The sequence below is a fragment of the Ambystoma mexicanum genome, chromosome 3q (genome assembly GCF_040938575.1).
Source record: "Ambystoma mexicanum isolate Mex_15411 chromosome 3q, UKY_AmexF1_1, whole genome shotgun sequence".
Taxonomy (NCBI): Eukaryota; Metazoa; Chordata; class Amphibia; order Caudata; family Ambystomatidae; genus Ambystoma; species Ambystoma mexicanum.
The window spans coordinates 816,110,949-816,135,471 of record NC_090926.1 but is presented as its reverse complement, the minus strand read 5'-3'; the positions used below and the strand labels follow the sequence as shown (position 1 = coordinate 816,135,471).

At 48.7% G+C, this 24,523-nt stretch overlaps 1 protein-coding gene across 2 annotated transcripts in view; it reads left to right on the top strand.

Moving 5' to 3' along the window:
- CA10 (carbonic anhydrase 10) overlaps positions 1-22,056 on the top strand; it is a 1,133,169-nt gene extending 1,111,113 nt beyond the window's left edge. For both annotated transcript variants that reach the window (XM_069654920.1, XM_069654921.1), the window contains one exon: positions 21,442-22,056. In XM_069654920.1, the coding sequence (XP_069511021.1) occupies positions 21,442-21,464 (23 nt within the window). In that variant the 3' untranslated portion in view covers positions 21,465-22,056. The remainder of the gene's footprint in view (positions 1-21,441) is intronic.
- The last annotated feature ends 2,467 nt before the right edge of the window (positions 22,057-24,523 follow it).

Genomic DNA, 24,523 nt, shown 5'->3' with positions numbered 1-24,523 from the left:
AATTTCTTAGTGACTAAAACCCTACTATACTTCTAAATTCTGCTGAAAATAAATGTTGTTCTCTCACACATTTAACTAACTTGCTTTCTTTCACGTCAACTTGCCAGGCTTTGTGATACTTCATGAAACGTGTGATTTAGAAACCTTTACAATATAGTACATAAAATAACCCAGTTCAGATGATTTGCACTGTTCGGTGGCCAAGAAGCTATTCCATACTGGGATTTATTGCCACGGTTTCACTGTAGCAAACATAACATAACAGAATAAACTAACAAGTTCATAGCGTATACGTGAAATGACCAGAAGATCTAAAAATGCTCAAATGTCATGTGGAAGTGTGCTAGAGCAATAAGACATGATTATTCTCTTCTCTGTAATCTCTCTGTTTGTGTGATAGATCAAGAGTGTGCATATAAGGAAGACAAGTGTTTAAAAGAAATTACAAAACCAAATTCCATTACCACTTTGAACTGTCCTAAAGCAGTGATACTAGTAACATTCCTTTTAGTTTAGGGGACAAAGGGTCATCGAAACATGAGTGGGGAAGAGCACAGTCAGTAGTTCTTCACCATTGAAGCGGGACCATGACAACTGCTTTTCTGATTAATTCTATGACACCAAAGGAGAATAGTAATATAATCACATTTAGGTTGTGCCTCCATCCACCATTGTATTGGCTGTTTAGTTTAAAAATTGCATTTAGGTTGTGCCTCCATCCACCATTGTATTGGCTGTTTAGTTTAAAAATCGCATTTAGGTTGTGCCTCAATCTACCAATTAATTTTTGTTTATTTAAAAAGCGCATGTAGGATGTGCCTCCATCCACCACTGTATTGTCTATATTCTTGAACTCCCAGACGGCCAACTGTGTTTTTGTTCAGAACTGTGCATTGCAGCACTCACACACTCACACCCTCCATCCCCCGGTCTGTCCTCTCTCTTCTTCCTTTCGATCCAATATGACACTCTCCATCCCTCCGTTCTTCTCTAACTGCTACACTATCACCTATCTTCCCTCATAAAATCTGGATGAAAAAAGCATTAAAAAACATCCTTGCTGCCAACACTGGCCTCCCAATTGCAGACACCTATGTCAGTGCTTCCTCAAGGGACATCTTCACTGACACCCTCTTTTCTGTCCCATCTCCTGACCTATGGACCTCTCACCTCACTGCCACTCTCACCTTACTCGTCCACATCCATTAATGGTGGCACAAAGTGGGAAGTCCTCCTTGCGGGCTTCTTCTCATCCCGCTGCTGCATCAATGTCTACCTCTTAGGCACAATCCTGGTTCAAGGCCCTCTGGCCAACCTCCTTCTCTTTGACCAGATCCTATCATCTCTCATCAATTGTCTTCCTTCCCCCCCCACCACCTCTGCCCCACCGCTTCGGACGGAAGCCTCTCACCCTCACACTCCACCTCAAAAAATATTCAAAGGCAGCGAGCATCTCCACCTGGTGACCCTCAATTCACTCTGTGCCATCAAACAGTCTGCTAACATATGCCTTCTCTTTGAAGACCTATCTGGACATACTTGCACTCACTGAAACCTGGTTCAATGCCAGCTCAATACCTCCTTTGACTCACTCGTACCCGAAGGCTTTAAGATCACCTCAAAACCTCGACCACACCGTGCTTGTGGTAGAGTTTGCTTGATCTTCCCTGAGTGTATTCCTTCTTCCATCCTACCCACTCAGCCTTATTCATCCTTTCAGATCCTAGTATGGAAATTGGTGATCTCTCCTTCCACCACCTCGACCATTGCTACCATCAACAGGCCCCCAGGCACTTCCTCTCTCTTCCTTTCTGAGTGGGCAGATTTCTATTCCTCCCTACTCTCTACCACCTCCAACCTGCTACTACTAGGTGACTTCAACTTCCACCTAGACTCCCCTTGCACAGCAACCACCCTCTTCACTGACCTCTGTTCATCCCTATCCCTCTCCTCTCTCCCCTCTGGCCCTACACATTCTGCTCGACACACGCTAGACGCCATCATCTATTCTTACCTCACTCTCTCTTCTACCATGATCACCCCTCTCTCCTGGTCAGACCACGCTTTCCTCTCTACTCATTGGGGTCCATATGGCCCTGTGGCAACTCGTCATAAAGCTCTGCCAGCCTTGTTCACGAACATCCGTCTGATGAAATGAGTGTCATCCGCTGCCTTCTCTTCCACTTTCATTCCCCCACGCACACCCAATACTGACTCTACCACTGATTCTGCCCTCAACAACCTCTATCTGTCCATTACCAACACCCTTGACATTCTTGCCCCAGTCATGAGGATCCGGCTGAAACCTGCCTGCAAGTGTAACACCTAGTACGACTCTGAACTTGCAGACCAAAAACGTGTGCGCAAGGCTGCAGAAAGGATGTGGCATACCTCAGGTGCACCCTCTGACAAACTGGCCTGTCGCCTGTCCCAGAGACAACACAGATTCTCCATCTGTGTCAAAAAAAGAGCCCACATTCAGGCACGGGTGTCCACTGCTTCCAACAACACAGCTAAACTATTCAAAATCTGCAGGAAACACCAAAGTTGTCAACTCCATGAAGGTCTCTTCCAAAGAGGCTGCCCATTGTTCTTCCAGAACCATCAAGGACAACATCTCCACTCTCGCCCCTGCTCTTGCCGATCTCTGCAACCACTCCTTTGCTAATGGTTCTTTTCCATCCTCCCTCAAGCACTTCCTTGTGTGCCCCTCCTTAAAAAAGCCTCTGCAGACCCTTCCTGCCCAGCCAACTACTGCCCCATTTCCACCACTCCCATCCTAGGAAAATTGCTCGAGAAGTTGGCCCTCCCTCAACTGAACTCTCATACCGAACTTGGTGGTGGTCTACACAACCACCAATTTGGATTCGAGGCACGGAAACTGCTCTTCTGAACACCCCCGTGAAGAACTGCTCGCATCCCTTGACTCCATCTCCCCTTCTGTCCTCATCCTGCTTGATCTCTCTTTGGCTTTTGACAAGCGTGAACCATTCCATCCTCATAAAAAAGCCTCCATGATACCCTTGGTATCTCAGATCGGGCACCTGACTGGCTCACCTCATTCCTCACTGACCGTTCCTCCATCACCATTCTGGGCCCTTTCTCCTCCCCTACTTCCTCCTCCTCCTGTGGCATCCCCAAGGGCTCCATTGTGTCGCCTTGGCTCTTTAACATTTACCTTACACTTACGTCCCGTCCCCTTTCCTCCATACTGTATGGGTGTCCCTTCCTAGGGATGGGAGACTGAACCTTTTTCACCAGACAAACCTTCTTCCCCTTTAAATTTAGAGGCACGTGGGGGTGCGGCCCTGGGAACAAGTGCTACCCTGACTCTGCCCACCGACGCCACTCCTCCACCCCCTTTTCCACGTCGACGGGAACGGACCAATTTCACCAGTGCTCCTGGGTTTGGCCTTGCCATGTAATTCCACGCACTCTTCCCCGGATTCTTCTGTTACCTTTTTGTCTTTATTTGTCATCTAGGTACTTGGTCCTACGACGTCACGCTCCCCCCGGTTAATGTCGACTTCAGCGGGTTTCAGCAGGTGTCCAGCCTGCGAGGGACTCTTTCCCACGTCTGACCCCCACGCTCTTTGCCTCCGCTGCTTTGGCCCTGAACACTGCTGGGAAGGTTGCACCGCGTGCGACTCTCCGACTCCACGCGCACTGAAGAACAGGCTAACTAGGTGGAGGGAACTCTTCGAAGTGTCGCCTTCAGAGGACTTTAAGAAGCTTGTGCAGCAGAGATCAAGGCACAAGGGAGGGCCGTTATTTTCCAGCACAAGCTGTAAGGGCGACTCCTTCCCAAGGAAACGCACAAGCGTGAGGAACCTCTCGGGTTCTGTTACCAGCACACACACCGAGGTTAACCCAGCTACCGGCCTTACGGCTGAGAGGTCTTCAGACCCTACCGGTATCAGTGCTGAGGGACTACAAGGTTCTTCTACCGGGACCACACCCGAGGGGCTATGCCCTAGTACCAAATCCATGTCTGAGGGGGTGCCTGCACGCAACACTGCCAGCGACAATGCCGAAGGTGATACGCCTGCCAGGCCTAGACCTGAGGTGCGGGATAGGTCTCATGTTCCAACACCAAAAGTCTTGGGCGAGGCCGTGTCCGGAGGGCCATGCACCACGACTCTGGCATGTGACACACAGCCCGACAAAATGGCTGCAACGCCAGACGACATATCTGCTCGTCCGATGCCACTCCTAGGAACAAAGCAGGCGGGTGAAAGAGTTTCAAGGTGGGACTGGTGTCAGCCAGGTATGGGGCCTACAGTGTATCCATCTGTAGCGCTGGGCAGGTTCCCCCTGCAACCCAGACTGAGTGTGCTCCGGCCCCAGCAGCCCCCCACCACTCCGTCAGTATCCCCTGCCTCCTCTTCTGCCTGCGAGGATAGGTTCTTCTAAAGGTTTTTGGGGCTAATGCGAACCCCTCAGATGGGGGCCATCCTAAGGGATGCAGTCAGGGACTGGTTCCCTCCGGTCATCCCACCAGTGCCTATAGTCATTCCTCCCATGGCTTCGGCCCCACCGGCCCCAGCGCAGCCCTCGCTGCCGGCTCCTTCGAATCCGCCCCCAGTGCAGCTGGTTCCGGGCCAGCCTCTGCAGCAGCCGCCGGCTCCGGTCTCCACACCGCAGCCCACATCGCCCAGCACCCCTCCTTCTGTGGTGGATCAGCCGGACACCCAGGCAGACAGACGAGGAGGAGGACCCTGACACGCGGTCTTCAGCGAAGGCCTTTCATGACAGGTTTGCAGGTTTGGCAGAATATCTGGGCCTTCCTCATCCTGAGGTAGAGCAGCTCGAGGAGGGGGTCTTGGCAGAGGTCCTCTCCCTAAGACCCCCTACCAAGACGGTTGTCCCGATGCAGAAGGATGTCGTTGCTCTTGCCAAGAATGGTTGGCTCAAGCCACACTCGGCCCACCCTGTCAATCGACGCCTCGATTCCAAGTATAGACAGATGGAGGGGGATACACTCTTGCTATCAATGCACCCCCAGACGCACTCGTCAGTGATCGATGCAGCGTCAATCTACTCTAAGCGTCAGTCGTCCTCGGCCACCTCATCATCGGTGCTGCTGGGCAAGGAGGCGAAGAGCTTGGAGGTGTACAGGAAAAAGCTGTACTCCAAAGCCTCTCTGCACCTCCGTCAAGCCAACTTGGATGCCTTGCTTGCAGTGCCTAACCAGAGGTAGTGGCGAGAAATATCAGATTTCCTTCCGGAACTCCCCGTGCAGAGCCAGGCACGCTTTAAGACGCGTCTAGGAGAAGCCAAGCTGGTAGTGCAAGACATCATGGAGTCCACAGTGGCCCACATCGACACCTCTTGCCGGGCCGTCTGCATCGCCACAGACATGAGAAGGATGGCCTGGCTTCAGGCTACAAAGTTCAACCCCGACGTCCAGGATCGCATATGGGACCTTCCTTTCGAGGGTAGTGACCTCTTCCACTCTACCACCAACGAGGAATTGGATGAGAAGAAGAACGGCTCGCAAACCGCAAATTCTTTATCTATTCTTACGAAAGCCACGCCCAAGGCGTACACCCAGTCGCATCAACGCTCCGATAAGGGGCAGGCGTTTGGCGGGTTCCAGGGATTCCAGGAACGGAGGTCGAGACAATCTGACCCGCTCACTGAGTCAGCACCGGCGCAAGCAACAAAAGGGGGGGGGGCAAGGGCTTCTTTCAGTCCCCCTCCTCAGCAGCAGCCTCAGAGAGCAATAAGGCATGGCACGTCCCTCCGGGTCCACGTGTCTCCAGTGGGGGGCAGGCCAGCCTCTCACCAGCATTTCTGGCACCAGAACTTAGCAGACCCTTGGATCCTATCAGTAGTATGCAAGGGTTACCGCCTACCTATACCTCCCTCTCCTCCTTTCTCCCCCCCGCTCCCACAGATTGGGACGGCAACTCTGTTGGCGGCGATCCAGTCGCTCATCGAGAGCCAGGCAGTGGAAGAAGTACCAGCCTCCCAGAGAGGATTAGGCTTCTATTCCATGATTTTCACCATACAAAAGAAGAACCAGGCTGGCCTGAGAGTTGTGTTGGACCTCTCCACCCTCAACCTCTCCCTCCCTCTTCAAAAATTCAAGATGGTTACGCCAGCACTCATTGCAGAGACACTAAACAAGGGAGATTGGATGTGCTCCCTGGATCTGAAGGACGCCTACCTACAAGTCCCGATTTGGCAGCCCCATCGCTCCTTCCTTTCCAGTACAAGGTGCTACCCTTTGGCCTCAACTCAGCCCCAGAGTGTTTACCAGACTCATGAATGCAGTGCAGCCTTCCTCAGGGCCCAGGGCCACCATGTCTACCCGTACCTGGACGACTGGCTCATCAGGGTGAGATCCCCGGAGGAGGTTGTCCACACTTTCTCTGCGCTTATGAGTACACTCCACGACCTGGGGTTTACCATCAACCTCAAGAAGTCACAGCTGCAGCCCACGCAGTCTCTCACCTTCCTGGGCCTCATCTGGGATACCAGGTCCAAGAAGGTTTTTCCCTCGAAGGCCAAGATCACAGCCATCAAGAGGGCCTCTACGCACTTCCTTACCAGACCAGTGACTTCGGCTTGGTGGTACCAGCCCCTACTGGATATCATGGCAGCGGTCCTCTTGGCCGTGCCACACACGAGGCTCCAGATAAGGAGAGTGTAGCTGCACTTCGCAGCCTCATGGAATCAGTAGAAGGGCTCCCAAGCAGACCTATTCAGCATGCTGCCTTCTCTCCACTCGGACCTCACTTGGTGGTCCAAGGACTGCAATCTGCAGGTGGACAGGCCATTCCGGCAGCAAGCTCTGCAGGTTACCATTACTATAGACTCCTCCCTAGAAGGCTCGGGAGCCACTCTGGACAGCCACAGCGTCCATGGAGTCTGGAAGCGGCAGGAGCAGGAGTCGCATATCAACTGGCTGGAGCTCAGAGGCATTGGGCTAGCCCTCAGGGCCTTCCTTCCACTCATCGAGGGAAGGACCGTCCTGATCCAGACCGACAACTCCACCAGCATGTACTATGTCAACAAGCAGGGGGGTACCAGGTCCCCTCCGCTGTGCAATCTAGCGGTCAGCATGTGGGAATGTGCCCTGGAAAACAACATCTACCTCGGGGCCGTCCACCTCTGGGAAGCAGACAAACTCAGCAGGCTGGGAGCAGACAATTACGAATGGCAAATGAACGACCAGATACTGCAGGTGATTTTCAACACATGGGGCCATCCGCAGGTGGATCAATTTGCCTCCTGGAAGAACACGAAGTGCCATCAGTTCGCATCTTGGCAGGGACTAGGCCCTGGCTCCCTGGGCGACGTCATGCAGATTCAATGGGAGGGTATGACAGCCTATGCTTTTCCGCCCACACCCCTAATCCCCAGGGTACTCCACAAGATAAAGGAGGCTTGGCACCTCAGCATCATAGTGATAGTGCCTTGGTGGCCAGCAAGAATGTGGTTTTCCGAATTACTCAGCCTCTCGGACCGACCACCCGTTCACCTTCCACTGGGCCCAGCACCTCTCCTGTCCCAGCAGGGGGGCAGGGTTCTCCATCCCGCTCCTCAGAAGTTAGCAACGTGGTTCCTGAGCAGATCACCATCAAGCACCTGAACCTCTCTCGGGCTAACCTGGAGATCATCCAGGGCACTAGGAGCAAGGCCGGTAGGACCCAATACAGGAGTAAATGGAGCAGATTCTGTCACTGGGCAGATTCTAATGAGATCAACCCCCTGACGTGCACACTGGACAATGTGCTCTCTTTCTCGGCACACCTTGCCCACTCAGGCGTACAGGTGGACACATGTCGCACCTATCTCACAGCCATAGGGGCCTACAGAAATTCAGAGGAGGTCTTCTCCTCTTCCATCCCGATAGTCAAGAAACATCTGGTGGCCTTGTCCAGGCTTTACCCGCCCATCAAGAAGCCACAACCTGTGTGGGACCTCAATGTGGTGTTGGGCGCCATGGCGCACAAACCCTTCGAGACAATGGCGTCCGCAGACATCAGGCTATTCACCACCAAGACAACTCTGCTAGTAGGACTCACCTCCGCTCGCAGAGTCAGCGAGATCCAGGCTCTGGTGGCTTCAGAACCCTATACCACTTTCCATAGGGTTAAGGTGGTCCTGCGGACTCACCCAGCATTCCTACCAAAGGTAAACAAAGAAATAGTCCTGCCTACATTCTTCGCTGACCCTAAGGACGAGACTCAGAGAGTCTTGCACTGTCTGGATGTCATACGCGCTCTGAAATACTATCTGGATAGGACAAGGACTTCCGCAAGACGAACGCACTCTTTGTCACCTTTGGGGGCTCCAGACCCAGTTATCAGGCATCCAAGGCCTCCATCGCAAGGTGGATGGTTGCGGCCATCAAAGAGGCCTATGAGGGGCAGCACAAGCCACTGTCAGCCAACATGCACGCCCATGCCGTCAGGGCCAAGGCCACGGCCATCGCTTTCCAGAGGAAGGTTACGTGTCAGGTCAGAAGCAGGACAGCTACCTGGGCCACCCCTTCAGCTTTCTGTAAGCATTACTGTTTGTACGCTGGCTCTAAGTCAGACGCAGCTTTCGGACAGGCGGTTCTAAGGAACTTGTTTGCTTAAAGAGGGTGTCCTCTCCACACTGGGGCTACATTCAGTTATAATCGCCCATACAGTATGGAGGAATGGGGACTGGATGTAAGAGTAATTACAAGTTACTCACCATAGTGACTAACATACTCTTAATCCTTAGTCCCCTTTCCTCCATACGTCCCACCATCCTCCCCCCAAACAATACTGGTGTCATTAGGCAATGATAAATATTGTCGACGCATCAATGGGGACTGAGGAGTGGTGCCGGTGGCCGGAGTCAGGGTAGCGTATGCTCCAAGGGCCACGCCCCAGCGTGCCTCTAAATTTAAAGGGGAAGAAGGTTTTTCTGGTGAAAAAGGTTCCATCTCCCGTCCCTAGGAAGGGACACCCATACAGTATGGAGGAAAGGGGCCTAAGTACTAAGAGTACGTTAGTCACTACGGTGTAACGCTCACCTGATTCCCACGGAGGCGCCGACCCGTTCTGGACTGCTACAACTTCTTCCACGGTAAAGCGTAGTGCTTGGAAGATGGACTGGACTGGACCCCCAAACCTCGTCTGTCTGGCCCGTAGAATAATCCTTCTGTAGATGGGAAAAGGGAGTTAACTGTCTGCTAGATTGTGTGTGAGATTCCCCCCTTTTTCCCCTTCTCACCCTCCTCGAACCCTAGCTGTGCCTTCCGCAGACTCTCACCTTAATTTCTGTATGGACGAGCTCTCCATCCTGCTTCTGACGCAGGGGCGCATAGATTTCCAGTTACTTCACTGGATCTCGGATTTGGCGAGGGTTCGATGTCTGCTTGCCTTTACCAAAATGCTGCCGTAAGTATATAGCTCAAAAGATCAAGTCTTATTTGTCCCTTGGCCTTTGTTTAATTTTCAGGGACTAGGTGAGGAATCCGTGTGGAGGAATGGATTCGCCGAGGTAAGCTCAGGTGAGTACTTTTAATGAAGGTGTGCCGTAGTGGTTTGCTCCGACACCTTAATGAGTGTGTCTTATTTCCCCATAGGGGCCGGGGTATGGAAAAGCCAGAAAAGCCGCTCCGACCCGAAAAGGGAACTGAAGTCCCAACAAAATTCAGGTAAGACTTAAGGTGAGTAATCTGTCCTTTTGCAATTAGTTCGTTGCTCACCTTGTATTGTCCTTTTTCTCCGTAGGTCTTGAATGCGACCGATGTCGCCTATGGGCGCTGAAAAGGTTGCCGGCGCCACGTGAAGGTAAGTGGAAGCGGCACGGCAGCGTGAGAAGCGGAGCGCTTCTAACTATTGTCTTTCTTTTCCGTAGGTGCTGGGATGTGGCCGATGTCGCCTATGACCGCTGAAGAGCTAGACAGCGCCACGTGAAGGTAAGTGGAAGCGGCGCTGCAGCGAGCGATGAGATGCGTTTCTAACCCTTAACTTTCTTTTGCAGGATCGACGGAGTGAAGAATCCGGATGCTGGATGAAGGTAGGTAATGTCCTAATGCTTGCCTTTCTCTCCTTGCAGGTGTTCCGGGTGCTGGCGGGCGTGGCAGGAGCCAGGATGCAGGAGCCGACTCGGTGAGCGTCCTGCTGCAGATGCAGAATAACGTGAAGCACGTGTGGCCATCCGGGCGTGGTTTAAATAGCCTTGGAAGAGCTTCAGGTGAGTGTTCTTCCACTGGCCCCACCCGAGTAAGAAAAGAGTTCCTGAAAGAAAATAGTTCCTCCCCAGCCTAGTTGGCTTGGAGCTTCAGACAGCATGGTCTGCCTCGGGTGAGTATGCAGCATGGTCTGCCTCAGGTGAGTTCACCCAAGCAATACAAATGTTCTGCCATGATGAGCCTGGCGCCTATGGCGCCAGGACAGATGCCTTTCATGAGCCTGGCGCCTAAGGCACCAGGACAAGGTCCAAAGAGCCCCTATAGGGGTTTGCTGGGTCCTGCTTGGTGAGAATGAAGTCTGCTTCCGGGGACGCTGGGCCTGACCTGGCTCCTCGGGAGCAGGCATCATGACAGCACTCCCCCTCAAGGCCCCTCCCAAGGTTGTTTTCCCCGGGGGTTTTGGTTTGTCTGGGAAGGTCCGGTGAAATTTTTTAATTAACTGAGGAGCATGTACATGGTCATGGGGATCCCATGACCTCTCTTGAGGCCCGTAACCCTTCCAATCGATTAGATAGAAAAGCCTTGATCTTATCATTTTAGAATCTAAAATGTTCTTCACCTCGAACTCAGGTTCTCCCTCCACTTGAATGGGTTCTGGAGGCTTGATTAGTCTGGTTCCAGGTTGCAAAAGTGACACATGAAAAACAGGATGTATTTGCATATGAGCTGGTAAATCCAGTTTAACGGCCACAGAATTGATTATGGCCGTAATGGAATATGGTCCCAGGTATTTGGGATTAAAAGTTCGAGGTCCTTTGAGTGATAAGTGTCTGGTAGCCAGCCAGACTTGGTCCCCAATCTGGTACTGAGGTGCCTCACTTCGATGCCGATCAGCACTTTTCTTGTATCTTTTCTTGGCTTGTTGTAAATGTTCAGTTGCTTCTTTGAAGGCTTTGGTAATTGCGGTATGCAGCTGGTCCACTGCGGGTGTTCCGAGATCATGAGGTGGATCCAGGTCAGAGGTTCGAGGGTGAAGCCCATATAAAGTGTAAAAAGGACTTTGCCCAGTTCCAGAGTGCACAGAATTATTATATGCATATTCAGCTATCCAAAGAATGTCTTTCCAGTTACTTTCAGATTGTTGCAGCATACAACGTAAATATTGTTCGAGAGTCTGGTTCGTTCTTTCTGTTTGACCATCGGTCTGGGGGTGATGACTGGTTGATATTCTTACATCAATTTGTGCCAATTGACAACATCTACGCCAAAAGTGGGAAATAAATTGGCTTCCTCGATCTGAAATCAGCACAGACGGAAATCCGTGTAACTGGACAACATTTTCAAGGAATTCTTTAGCTAGAACCGAAGCTGAAGGTAAACCTTTTAATGGAATGAAGTGTGCCATTTTGGAGAATAAATCCACAATAACAAGAATAGTGTTATATCCTGAACAGGGGGGTAAGTCCATAATAAAATCCAATGACAGGGTGTGCCAGGGCGATGGTGGAATGTCTAACGGTTGAAGAAGACCGGCTGGTCTTTTCTTTTGGCCTTTATTTTGGGCGCGCACACACCACAGGACATCACAAATGATTTTACATCTTTTTGCCAAGAAGGCCACCAGAATTGTCTTTTCACCTTTTCCTCAGTTTTGGCAATGCCGGGGTGTCCCTCTATTAGTGTATCGTGATAACAAGAAACAACTAGCTTTTGTAAATGCGTGTGTGGAAGAAATAATCGTCCTCGGAAATAAGGTAAATTGTTATCTACAGTAAAATCAGATCCCTTTTGAACCCAGTCCTGCAAGTCTGTTGGGTCCAGGAGTTGTTTAACTCTAGTTTGGACATTTTCTAGCGATTGTGAAGAAGTCATACCTAAGATCCTCTGTTCGGGAATTATCGGCACAGGCTCTGAGTTAGTGACTGTGTCCCCCATTCCAATTCGGGATAGAGCATCCGCTTTGCCATTCTTACAGCCAGGACGGTAGGTGATTATGAAATCAAATTCAGCAAAAAACAGAGCCCAACGGAGCTGTTGAGATGACTGAGCCTTGGCGGTTATCAAGTACTGTAAATTCCGATGGTCGGTGATCACTGTGATGGTATGTCTTGCGCCAAGGAGATAATGTCGCCAGGCCTTAAAAGCAGATTTAATCGCTAACAGTTCTTTGTCCGTGATGGCGTAGTTAATCTCGGGAGCTGAGAATTTTCTGGACCAGAACGCAACGGGATGCAGTTGGTTAGTCTCTGGGTCCCTTTGAGAAAGGACAGCTCCCATAGCTAGACTGGGTGCGTCGGTTTCGACGATATAAGGGAGATCCGGGTGCGGGTGTTTCAATACGGGTGCAGAAGTAAATTTAGCTTTTAGTTCTTGAAAGGCTTGCTCAGCTTCTTTAGACCATTCAAAACGTTTATTTTTTCTTAAGAGTGCAGTGATGGGTTGAACCACCCGTGAAAACTCCGGAATGAACCTGCGATAAATATTGGCAAAGCCAAGCATGCTTTGAACACCTTTTACAGAGCTGGGTGATGGCCATTTGAGGATAGCATCCACTTTTCGTGAGTCCATGTGGACTCCTTTAGGTGTCAGGATAAAACCTAGAAATTCGACTTCCGTGACATGGAAAACACATTTTTCAAGTTTAGCAAATAGTTTGTGTTGGCGCAATTTCTCAAGGACTGCCCTGACATGGTTTCGATGATCAGATTCTGAAGAGGAGTATTCAAGAATGTCATCGATGTATACGATAACACAAACATCGATGAGTTCCCTGAGGACATCGTTCATGAAATATTGGAAGGCAGCCGGTGCATTGCACAGTCCAAAAGGCATAACTTGGTACTCGAACAACCCATATTTAGTGCGGAAGGAAGTTTTCCATTCATCGCCTTCTTTGATTCGCACTAGATGGTAAGCCCCCCGGAGATCTAGCTTGGTGTATATGCAGGCATCTTTCACTTGGTCAAGGAGTTCAGGGATCAAAGGCAAAGGGTATCTGTTTTTGACAGTTATCTGGTTCAGTGCGCGGTAGTCTATACAAGTTCTGAGATCGCCTTCTTTTTTTGGTACGAAGAATAAAGCCGAGGATGCAGGAGACTTAGATGGCGAATAAAACCATTGGCTAAGTACTGGTCCAGATATTGTCGTAAATGAATATTCTCGGGCTCGGTAAGGGCATAGATCCTGCTGCAAGGGGGTGTTGCACCGGGTAGCAGATCTATCTGGCAATCGTATGACCTGTGGGGCGGTAGAGTATTGGCCTGTTCCTTTTGGAAGACGTCTTGAAACTCTTGGTACTCTGGTGGTATTTGCAAACTGACAGGAGTTACGGTAGCTAGGCCAATGCTTGTATTTCGTGGATAGCAGGTTTGTACACACTCTGGAAAGGTTATCCTCTTTGCTCGCCAATCAATTTGAGGATTGTATGTTTCCAACCAAGGGATTCCTAGAATTACATGAAATTGCACAGCCTTGATTATGTCAAACACCGTTGCCTCCCGATGCCCGTCTTGACCCAGCAATGTCATTTCCGTGGTGGAGTGTGTTACCGGCCCAGAGGCGATTTCGGTTCCATCCACAGTGGTGATGACATCTTTATTGGTTTTAGGGCAAAGAGGGAGGTTCATCCTAGAAGCCAATTCACGATCCACGTAGTTTCCTATAGCCCCACTATCGATGTATGTTTTAATTGCATGCAACCGTTCAGGCTGCTTTGGATTTACGAGGACCATTGGCATGGTGAAGTGCGAGGTCAAAGAGTTGGTTTTTAAGCTCGGCAAGAGGACCTCTACGCTTGTCGGGCGTGGTCGTTTCCTGACTCAGATTCTACAAGATCTTTATCCGTGGCTCCTAACGCCTTTTTGGGCGGTTTTATAGGGCATTCTCGCAAGAAGTGTCCTGAAGTTCCACAGTAGAGGCACAATTGCATTTGCCGTCTTCTTTCACGCTCCCTTTGGGTCAAAGGTCCCTTGACTACTCCAATCTGCATAGGTTCAGTAGCATCGACACCCTTGGGGTGAACCTGGGCTTTGGCAAAAACCCGGGTTTCAAACCTGGACCGATCTGCTTTTCTGTTTTGAAGCCTGTGATCCAGTTGGACCACTAAGTCAATATAGTCCGAGCAGTCCTGGGGTGGATTTACGACCTGGGCCAAGACATCTTTAAGTTCTCCACGTAGACCTCGATGGAATAGCGTAATTCTCTTATCCTCGGGCCATCTTGTTTCCACAACTAACCTATTGAAGGTCGCAATGTAAGCTAAGAGGTCCAGATTACCCTGTCGTAGAGATAGGAGTTTGTTGTCCAGGGCCTGTCCCTGAGAATGCCTCGCAAAAAGTATTTCCATACTTGTCTGGTAGGCTTGAAAGTTCTGAAGGATCGGGTCGTCTTGAGTAACCAATGGGATTGACCAATCAGCTGCGCTGCCGCTGAGATAAGAAAGTACAAAGGCTACCTTGGTTCGGTCATTCGGGAAGGCCCCAGGTCTGCAGAGGAAATGCAATCGGCATTGATTCATAAATACTGCAAATCTTTTGGGATCTCCAGCAAAACGTTCAGGCGAGGCCAGTGGCACGTTTCCAGGTAGATTGATTTGCACTGGATTAGTTGACGCCACGGGGGTGAAACTACCCCCTGAACTTGGTAGAGGAGTTTGACCAGCTTGACTCTGCAACAGCTGGCGGGCAAGATCATCAGTTCGTTCCTTTGACACAATTAACTCCCTCCTGAGGGCATTCGGCTCCTGGCGAGCGGAATGAACTTCGGCCCATAATTCCCCAAATAGCTGGGCCAGCTGGTCTGTCTCGGAAGTTTCCATGGCGCCTGGGTAGGAAGTTATTGGTAGGCTTCGCGTTCTGTAACGCTCACCTGATTCCCACGGAGGCGCCGACCCGTTCTGGACTGCTACAACTTCTTCCACGGTAAAGCGTAGTGCTTGGAAGATGGACTGGACTGGACCCCCAAACCTCGTCTGTCTGGCCCGTAGAATAATCCTTCTGTAGATGGGAAAAGGGAGTTAACTGTCTGCTAGATTGTGTGTGAGATTGTTTCCCCTTCTCACCCTCCTCGAACCCTAGCTGTGCCTTACGCAGACTCTCACCTTAATTTCTGTATGGACGAGCTCTCCATCCTGCTTCTGACGCAGGGGCGTGTAGATTTCCAGTTACTTCACTGGATCTCGGATTTGGCGAGGGTTCGATGTCTGCTTGCCTTTACCAAAATGCTGCCGTAAGTATATAGTTCAAAAGATCAAGTCTTATTTGTCCCTTGGCCTTTGTTTAATTTTCAGGGACTACTGAGGAATCCGTGTGGAGGAATGGATTCGCCGAGGTAAGCTCAGGTGAGTACTTTTAATGAAGGTGTGCCGTAGTGGTTTGCTCCGACACCTTAATGAGTGTGTCTTATTTCCCCATAGGGGCCGGGGTACGGAAAAGCCAGAAAAGCCGCTCCGGCCCGAAAAGGGAACTGAGGTCCCAACAAAATTCAGGTAAGACTTAAGGTGCGTAATCTGTCCTTTTGCAATTAGTTTGTTGCTCACCTTGTTTTGTCCTTTTTCTCCATAGGTCTTGAATGCGACCGATGTCGCCTATGGGCGCTGAAAAGGTTGCCGGCGCCACGTGAAGGTAAGTGGAAGCGGCGCGGCAGCGTGAGAAGCGGAGCGCTTCTAACTATTGTCTTTCTTTTCCGTAGGTGCTGGGATGCGGCCGATGTCGCCTATGACCGCTGAAGAGCTAGACAGCGCCACGTGAAGGTAAGTGGAAGCTGCGCTGCAGCGAGCGGTGAGATGCGTTTCTAACCCTTGACTTTCTTTTGCAGGATCGACGGAGTGAAGAATCCGGATGCTGGATGAAGGTAGGTAATGTCCTAATGCTTGCCTTTCTCTCCTTGCAGGTGTTCCGGGTGCTGGCGGGCGTGGCAGGAGCCAGGATGCAGGAGCCGACTCGGTGAGCGTCCTGCTGCAGATGCAGAATAACGCGAAGCACGTGTGGCCAACCGGGCGTGGTTTAAATAGCCTTGGAAGAGCTTCAGGTGAGTGTTCTTCCACTGGTCCCACCCGAGTCAGAAAAGAGTTCCTGAAGGAAAATAGTTCCTCCCCAGCCTTAGTTGGCTTGGAGCTTCAGACAGCATGGTCTTTCTCGGGTGAGTATGCAGCATGGTCTGCTGGTCTGCCTCAGGTGAGTTCACCCAAGCATTATCAAATGTTCTGCCATGATGAGCCTGGCGCCTATGGCGCCAGGACAGATGCCTTTTATGAGCCTGGCGCCTAAGGCGCCAGGACAAGGTCCAAAGAGCCCCTATAGGGGTTTGCTGGGTCCTGCTTGGTGAGAATGAAGTCTGCTTCCGGGGACGCTGGGCCTGACCTGGCTCCTCGGGAGCAGGCATCATGACATACGGTGAGTAACTCGTAATTTCTCTACTGGCACTCCTCATTGCCTCCTTCTCCCCCAACTTCCAGTGCTACGCTGATGACACACAAATCTTCTTCAAACTTCCTGCTGACGCCATTGCACCTTCCTTCATCCGTGACTGCATCTCTGCCATCCAGGCCTGGTGCACTGCTAATGACCTCTGCCTAAACGCCAGCAAAACTGAGATTCTCCACATTGGGTCCCCTGCGCCCTATTTCTTCCCCTCACTCTGGCCTTCCTCTATGAGCTCCCTTCCCCCTCCACTGTAGCCAGAAATATTGAAGTCATCTTCGATCCCTCCCTCTCATTCATCCCCCATATTCAGGACATTGTCAAGAAGTCCCACTTTCAGCTCTTCCTTCTCAAAGGTACTCTGCCCATCCCCAACTTCCCCCCAGAGACTCAACATTACCCCTGCACTGGTTCTCTCCCGGCTAGACTATTGCAATAGCCTCCTCCTTAATCTTCCTGCGCCCACGCTGCGACCCTTCCAGCTTACCCAGAATAGGGCAGCGAGACATGTTGTTAAGCGATATTCAATCAACACTACAGCTAAGTCAATGCCTAGTCTGGGATGCTGAGGAAAACCCTTATTGATGTATTTTTATGTCCAGTTCAGTACTCTGGATGACAACCCCTGTATAACACCCCCCTCTTAGAATCCCCCTGACCCCACTGAGCCAAGAAGTAGGTTTGTTTTGCAAATTAAAAGGTTTATTTGAAAATGTAAACAATATATATATATATATATCACACTTCTATAAATAAATTGATAATAGATATTACACTTGTGAATATGAGCAGTAATCAGCAAGAGGTAACTTATGAATAGGAACAGAAGAATAAGGTGGGAAAGAATGCTTTATATGGTTCAAGGAAACGCAATGATGAATGAAATGCAGTACAGAAAATAACTTGATATGGCTTCAACAAAAGACAGTGTAATCACTTTTCCTTGACAATTCACTCCCCCTCCCCATGCAATGTAAGAAATGGAAGGAGAGCACACAGTCTTCAAGAATCCAAACAAAATGCAATACGAAATGCAGTTCCCCCCCAGCAAGCTTAGAGGAAACAGGCAGAAGTTTGAAACACAGGCCCAAAATGCTTTTAAATGTGATGGCAATGGATGGGAAAATGTGCTAACTGATTTTAATTCCCTCTAGAGATTCAGGGTGAGTGAGAGATGCTTGTTGGTATTAGTTCAGGCTCACTTTAGCAATGCTCTATGAGTTATTACCAGGTTGCAAATGGATTTTTAACAAAGGAAAGAATGAAGCAGCTATTTTGACAAGTGGAGAAATTGAGCCAAAATCGCAAATCGATGTAAATTTCGCTTCTCGGTTTGTCGGAAAGCCTAGAATCACAGCTTTAAAATGAAAGTTAAACCACGTTCCTAGGACAAACGGTTCCGGAGATACAGACGATTTAATAAAGGTAGATTTTCGGGTTTAAAGTAAAACTCAAAATGACAGGTGACAGCTTGCAGCTGCAGAATTGACAGGTGACAGTTGTGCAGCTTTAAAAATGACAGATGACACGATTTCTAGGAGGCAGTTCTACTTAGGTTAAAATAGCTTGAATTAGATTATTTTAACTAAGAGATTGGTTCTGCACAGTTCTGCTAGGTACTCACAATATAAATTTGAACTAGGCCTCGTCACGGATCTGGTCAACACGTCCGGCGGCGGTTCTGTCTGCTCGGCGGGTCAATCAGGCACCGGTTCTGCTCACAGCGATCCGGATCTCTGGTTCTGCTCACAGCGGTCTCTTTTTATGTGTTTTGGAAGTGGGTGTGTGCGTGGCATAACTGAGCCTGCCCCTCTCTACTTGTCATTCGCCCAATTCTCCCCTCTCCCATGATTGGGGGGAAGGAAATGTGAGTCAGATTGATGAGGTCTGTTTATGGGTCAGAGGATCCTCCCCTGGTCAATTTGCCCACAAATCTATATTTGATTCAAATACATATTTCCCAGATACACAATGCGTTGAAATTACATGTACACATTATATATTCCTTATGGTCCCTGCTTGTCCGCCTCTGATCTTCCTGGGGGCTTGCATTCAAAAATGACAACATTTTGCGCTTTTTGACTGGTTTACCAATATCGGACATTTACCAAAAATTACACACATGTGCGCAAGGAGTATGGACATTAATTGATGAAGTGTCACATTTTTAACATGCAGACATTTGGAGTAAGACCCTATTTTCCGCTAGCAACCCCCCAGCATACACCACAGGGTCCTAACACCTCTTAAAACGTGCACAGAAAAATCACAAGAATAATGATATTACTTGTATTATTCTGACAAGTCCGCACTATGAGTTATCTATCTTTTTAAAATTATGCTCTGGCCCAGATGGGTGTGGTTTAGGTTCCAAAGCACATGGGGGAAGCTTCTGTCTGCCCCCGGCTCCAGCTCGGGTGGCTCCCAGAGGCACTTCTCCTCCCACTTCTCCCAAGAGGAAGCCACTTTACGGCCCCCCCAATATAACATTTGCCTGAGTCCAGGACAAGGCTTTGTGCAACCTCCTGCAGGTGCCCCTCCCCTAATCTAATCAGAGAGGTGTCAACTCCTTTTGGTGGGGAAGCAGGATGCAGCTAGGCCTGGGAAGAGTGGCTGAGCAGGTTTCTCCTGTCGGGGGTAGTTGTCAGGCAGAATTCAGCTAAATGTCACTTTAGTTCCCAGTTTAAATCAAACTTACAATTTTTACATATACATTAAATAATGACTTCCTTCAAGTCATTTCAGAATATAGTTTTACATTGTATCCACCTCTTAGCAAGTCTTTCCTTGGCCTGGTTTGAGTTCGTCTGTTCAGTTTTACACAAAAGTCTGGTGGTTTTAAAACGCCGGCTTTCTGATAGTGGTGAGTACCGGTATTGCATCCATTTTTGGGATTTGTCTTGAATTACTGCATTTCAATAGAGTGGTCTTTTGCTTGATAGTATAGGACCCTTGCTTAACATTGTTTTGATGGCATCCTTACAGTAGAGTGGTGATGTGGAACCCCCCACAAGAAGGTTGTATCTTTGGAGTGGTCTTGTGCCAACTGCGCAGTTCTCCTGGATTCTGGCGTGAATGTGGGCGGCGATAGCTCATCCCCACATCCACCCAGTCTATTGATTTAGTTTGTTCTGGGATAGAATAATGGGTGGCGACAGCTCATCCCCACATCTACCCAGTCTAAGGATTCAACATGGGTCAAAACCCTTAACAATGTCCTTGGCCTCAAGCCCAGGGACTGCATCTTTCCTGCCCTACAAAGTCTTCACTGGCTCCCGGTATCAACACAGATTAAATTAAAATCCCTCTATACCATCCGCAAGGCTTTCTGGGGCCGGGACCACTCTATCTTCAGCGCTTCCTGACTAATATTACCCTTCTAGACTCCTGCATTCCTCTAGCACCAACTCCCTGCATGTGAAACGGTTTGCTAAATAGAGAGCTGGTGGACAATCACTTTCCTCAGCAGGTGCCCTCCTTTGGAACAAGCTCCCTCTTCCTCTTCGGCTTGAGCAGGACCTCCATGAATTCCGGAAAAGCCTCAAGACCTTGCTTTTTCCCTTGTCCTTCGCCTCCTCTCACCCCTTCTAATCACACAGTAGCTCAAATGATGTGCAGAGCCCTCATGTACCCTTGGGCCCCTGACCCTCCGACATCTCTCATTCCAGCCACTGCCTATTCACAGCACTTATGGCGCTCCCTCCCCACGGCACGTTGCACTTACATTCTTCCTTTCTAGCACTTCTCCTTAGCACCACAGCCCCTATCCCTTCCCCTCTTCCCCCTGCACTTGAACATTCTGAACACTCGCAAGCCATAGTAGATTCGTCTCTTCTGCCCGTTAGTCTCACTGTTTGTTTTTAAACTATTCAATCATATATTTATTTTGTTGTTGTAATTCATTGTCTACCTCCCCTGACACCACCCTGTCACCCTGTGGGTGTTTTGAAACAGTTTTGCTAATAAGCCTAACAAATGACCAATAAATAAATCAAATAAAATAGAATGGGGTAAGAAAATGTATCCCAAAAATTGAAATATGGAGGGTGATGTAGGTAAAGGAGAAATGGAGATGCGGGGAGGGGGGAATGGTGTACGGAGGAACCACTTATTCTTTTTTTTTACAACACACGCAATTCAATAAAAGCAGAAGTTGAAACAGCCATTTTGGCCAGTTTGTCAAAAGTAGCAAATCAGATTATAAAATACAACCTCCATATATGGGCTGTGGGGCAGAGCCCTGTTGTTCTCTATTAGTGACAGGAGGGGGCTCGGAAGGGGACCATCTGGAAAAGCTTGGATCTGGCTTGTAAAACGAGCACGCCACTCAATCGCTGATAAGTAAAAGGGGGGATGGCGAGAAGGTTCTCGACTGGTGATCAACGCTTTGAATGCTGAGGGGTGCTCTAGAAAGCTTAAAAAGCAGGGTCGACCTTTGTGAGATATGATGAGGCATAGCTTTTTCTGTCCTTCATAATGAGGTCTTTATGTGGTTTCTTGAGGTGGGGTAGTATTTGGCTGATATTCAGGAACGAGGGGATAGACAACGAGGTTACGAAAACATTGACGATGTGGGTGATTGGGATGAGAGTCAATCAAGGTCTTCATAAGTGAGTCTAAATCTTTTGTTGCTGGTGACCTACAGGCAAGCTACGTCTCATGGGATTTATGGAATGAAGGAAGAGTTTAATTTTCGAACGTTCATTTTGTTGATTTCAGTTTTATTTAAAGAATCAATTTGTGGCTGTGGATTTTTCTGTTGAGTGAAGGATTGGTTGTTTACATAATCACAATAAGTGTTTGGACCATTGTGAAAAGTCAGAATTCAAATTGAATTATTTTAGAATAGCACGTTTTTATCCATCTACTTAATCTATACATTGTGTATTTTTGCAGTTAATGAATGGCTTCTCAAGTAACTAAAAACCACAGCACAAGAAGAGAACAGGCCCTCGACACAATGCTGTCAATGAATCGGCAAGAGTGCAAGCCTTGTGTCCTCCATATGGGAATTTACATGTGCAAACTTTCTGCAAAGAGTGACATAAACTGCAGAAGATGGCACATCAGCTCACACCCCATCCATGGGGTCTGCCAGGAAAGACAATGCGACGTCTCATGTTATGGGCACAGTTCTTGAGCTTGCTTCTCTTCACTGCGAGACTATTGAGCCCTCAGCCATTTGACATTCTACACACGTGTGTTGATATCGACTTACACGGATTTCTGTTCTGTCTGCCAAGAAAAATTGACAAAGGTCTCCATACGTTACTGTATCAATGACGGATTCTATGAATACAGAGCAAAGACGACCACGAGGAAGGACTAACACCCTACATTTTATTTAAGCAAAGGATGTGTGAAAACCTATGTATTCAAACCGTTTACCACAGATTTAGAGAAACATACTCCCTTTTCGCAACGAGATGTCTCCATTTATAGTTTTTTTTTGAAGGATCATTGTGTTCGATTGTTGTTACGAAATCAATAAATGTTGCTTCTGTTAATGTAGTACAGCTGTGTTCCATTTATTTCGATTTATGACAATCGGGTGACGACTGTGTGCTGCATTAGATATATTTGTATGGTCCGTGTGGTTGCCTGCCACACAGTCTAATCCATGGTGTTAACCCTTTCACTGCAGCCGTAGGTGATATGAATACGTCCTAATCGGCATAGGAGACCATTGCAGTCCCCGCATTGAAAGAGTGCATCGAGAGGACAGTACCCCCTTGGGGGGATGGGGGGAGGGGGCTCTAGGCTCTAGCGCAGGTCACTTTAAAACTTCATCCACATAAGACTAAGACGCAAGAAGAAAAAAGCGGCAACACCAGTTTAGTGTCATTCGTCACATCTCGCACCGTGAACTCTTAACACATCTCTGCCGACCGGCTTGCAATTTGACAGGAATTAAGCTAACAGGAGGCTTTCTCCTCTAACAGCGCAGGTGCTGAGGAAAAAAGTGATGCCATTTCCCATTTTCGAGTCTGTACTGACACTTCACTGTATGTATAGTCCATGTTATATGTGTATTTGACAATTGAATCTAATAAATATATATTTGGCCGTATTATACCCTTTCTCATATAACACCAGTGTATTATTCTTTTGCTCTGCTACTATGTGTTCATAGAGCCAAGAAGACAAATTTACATATTTTATAACGGGGCATTAAATTGTCTGCCATGGATCAGGTGGAAGGGTCTATACCTAGTCCCTTCTCCCTTTCCATGGTGGCCTTGCTGACATTGGTGTTGCACCGGGAACACTACTGTTCCTGGTGCAGCCAACAGACATGGAGCAAGAAGGTAAGTGGGGAAGGTGTGTGGGGTTAACTTATTCGGTGGAAAAGGGGGTGGGGTATAGGAAGCTGGGGCACGGGAAAGCGTGTAAGTGTACTTACCTGGAAAACCTGGTGAGGGAAGATGGTGGCCAACCGCTCTGAGGAGGCTCGAGCGGGGGCTTTACCGTGTGGTAAATCTCCCTCTCCGAGCCTCCTCATTGGTTGGAAGGCTGCCACACACCCCTTGCCGGGCACTAATTGGGTCTAATCTACTTTTAATTGCTGTCAGCTCTTACTTGAAAAATATTTTCCATTGAGATCACACAATCTTGACGTGTGGTCAGTCTTTGTAAAGCTCTGGGTTCCCAATGATGACTCTGACATCTCTTTATGTTCCAGTTGTTCCTTTAATGAAGTTCCAGTACATCTTTATGGTTCATCATGTCAAGTTCATCTGAGCGCCAGGCAAACATGCACCGGCATTCTCTCAGGTAGGCTACATAACTCCAACTGACTCACACAGAACTCTCAACCATACATCAACATTCTCACCCACAGCATTCCATGTCACTCAGTCAACATTCCATTCATAATACACAGATAACATGGAAACCTAATCACTACATATTTCCCCGCATTACACAACAACAACACCTACCAAGACCCGGTCATACTCACAATACACACTGCACAAACACAACACTCGAACATCTGCGTATGCATCCCAACCAAAACTACTATCACCAAAACTGTACCCTGGACATGTCACTAGCTAAACCGGTACCAAGACACATATCAACAATGCCCTTCCCCTTTTCTACACAGTGGAGAAAGGACACCAACCACTGAAAATTTAACCACTACTAATCATCATCTTGAAGGCTGCCACACATCCCATGCCGGGCACTAATTGAGTCTGATATACTTTTAATTGCTGTCAACTCTTACTTGAAAAATATTTTCCATTGAGATCACACAATCTTGACGTGTGGTCAGTCTACTTACGTGGTTGTCTTTAGGTGCTTGAGTAGCATGAATGATGGGGTCACAGATAACTGGTACTCGTGATCGGAATCGGAAGGATGGAAGGTGAAGTCCTGCAGCTGAAATATGAACTTGCAATCTTCAGGTGTCACTCTGATTTCCCACATTGCAAACGTCACAAAATAAGTGTATAGATTGCGGGTTAAGATTGTCCCCATCTGACAATGGGGAATTTGAACTTTGCACGTTTGAAGTCTCGACAGGGCCAATTCAGTCGGTTATCCTTCCAAGTTCAATAAACTGTGTACCGTTTAATTGGGTAATAACAGATACGATTACAGCTCTTAGAAGGAGGAGAAAAGGAATCCCATATAAAGTGCTATATACAAACATGATATTATTGTCATAGAATCAACAATATGTTAGTTGTAGTAGTCTTAAGAAAATGATATTTTTAGGCTAATGCCTTGATAGTTTAGTTTAGGGGGTGTGGCTTAGCAGGAGACCAATGTTGACATGCTCTCTGCTAGCTCTGGTGCCCTCTCCTTCGACTGACCCTCAACAATCATCAGTAATGGTTGGGGAGGTAGTGTAGCGTACTCCAGGATTGCATGGCCCCATGAGAGTCAGGCCTACTGAAGTAGATGAAGCCCGGTGCCTGAAAGAGCAAACAGAGGGGGGCAGAATTCTGTAAACGTATACCACTGCCAG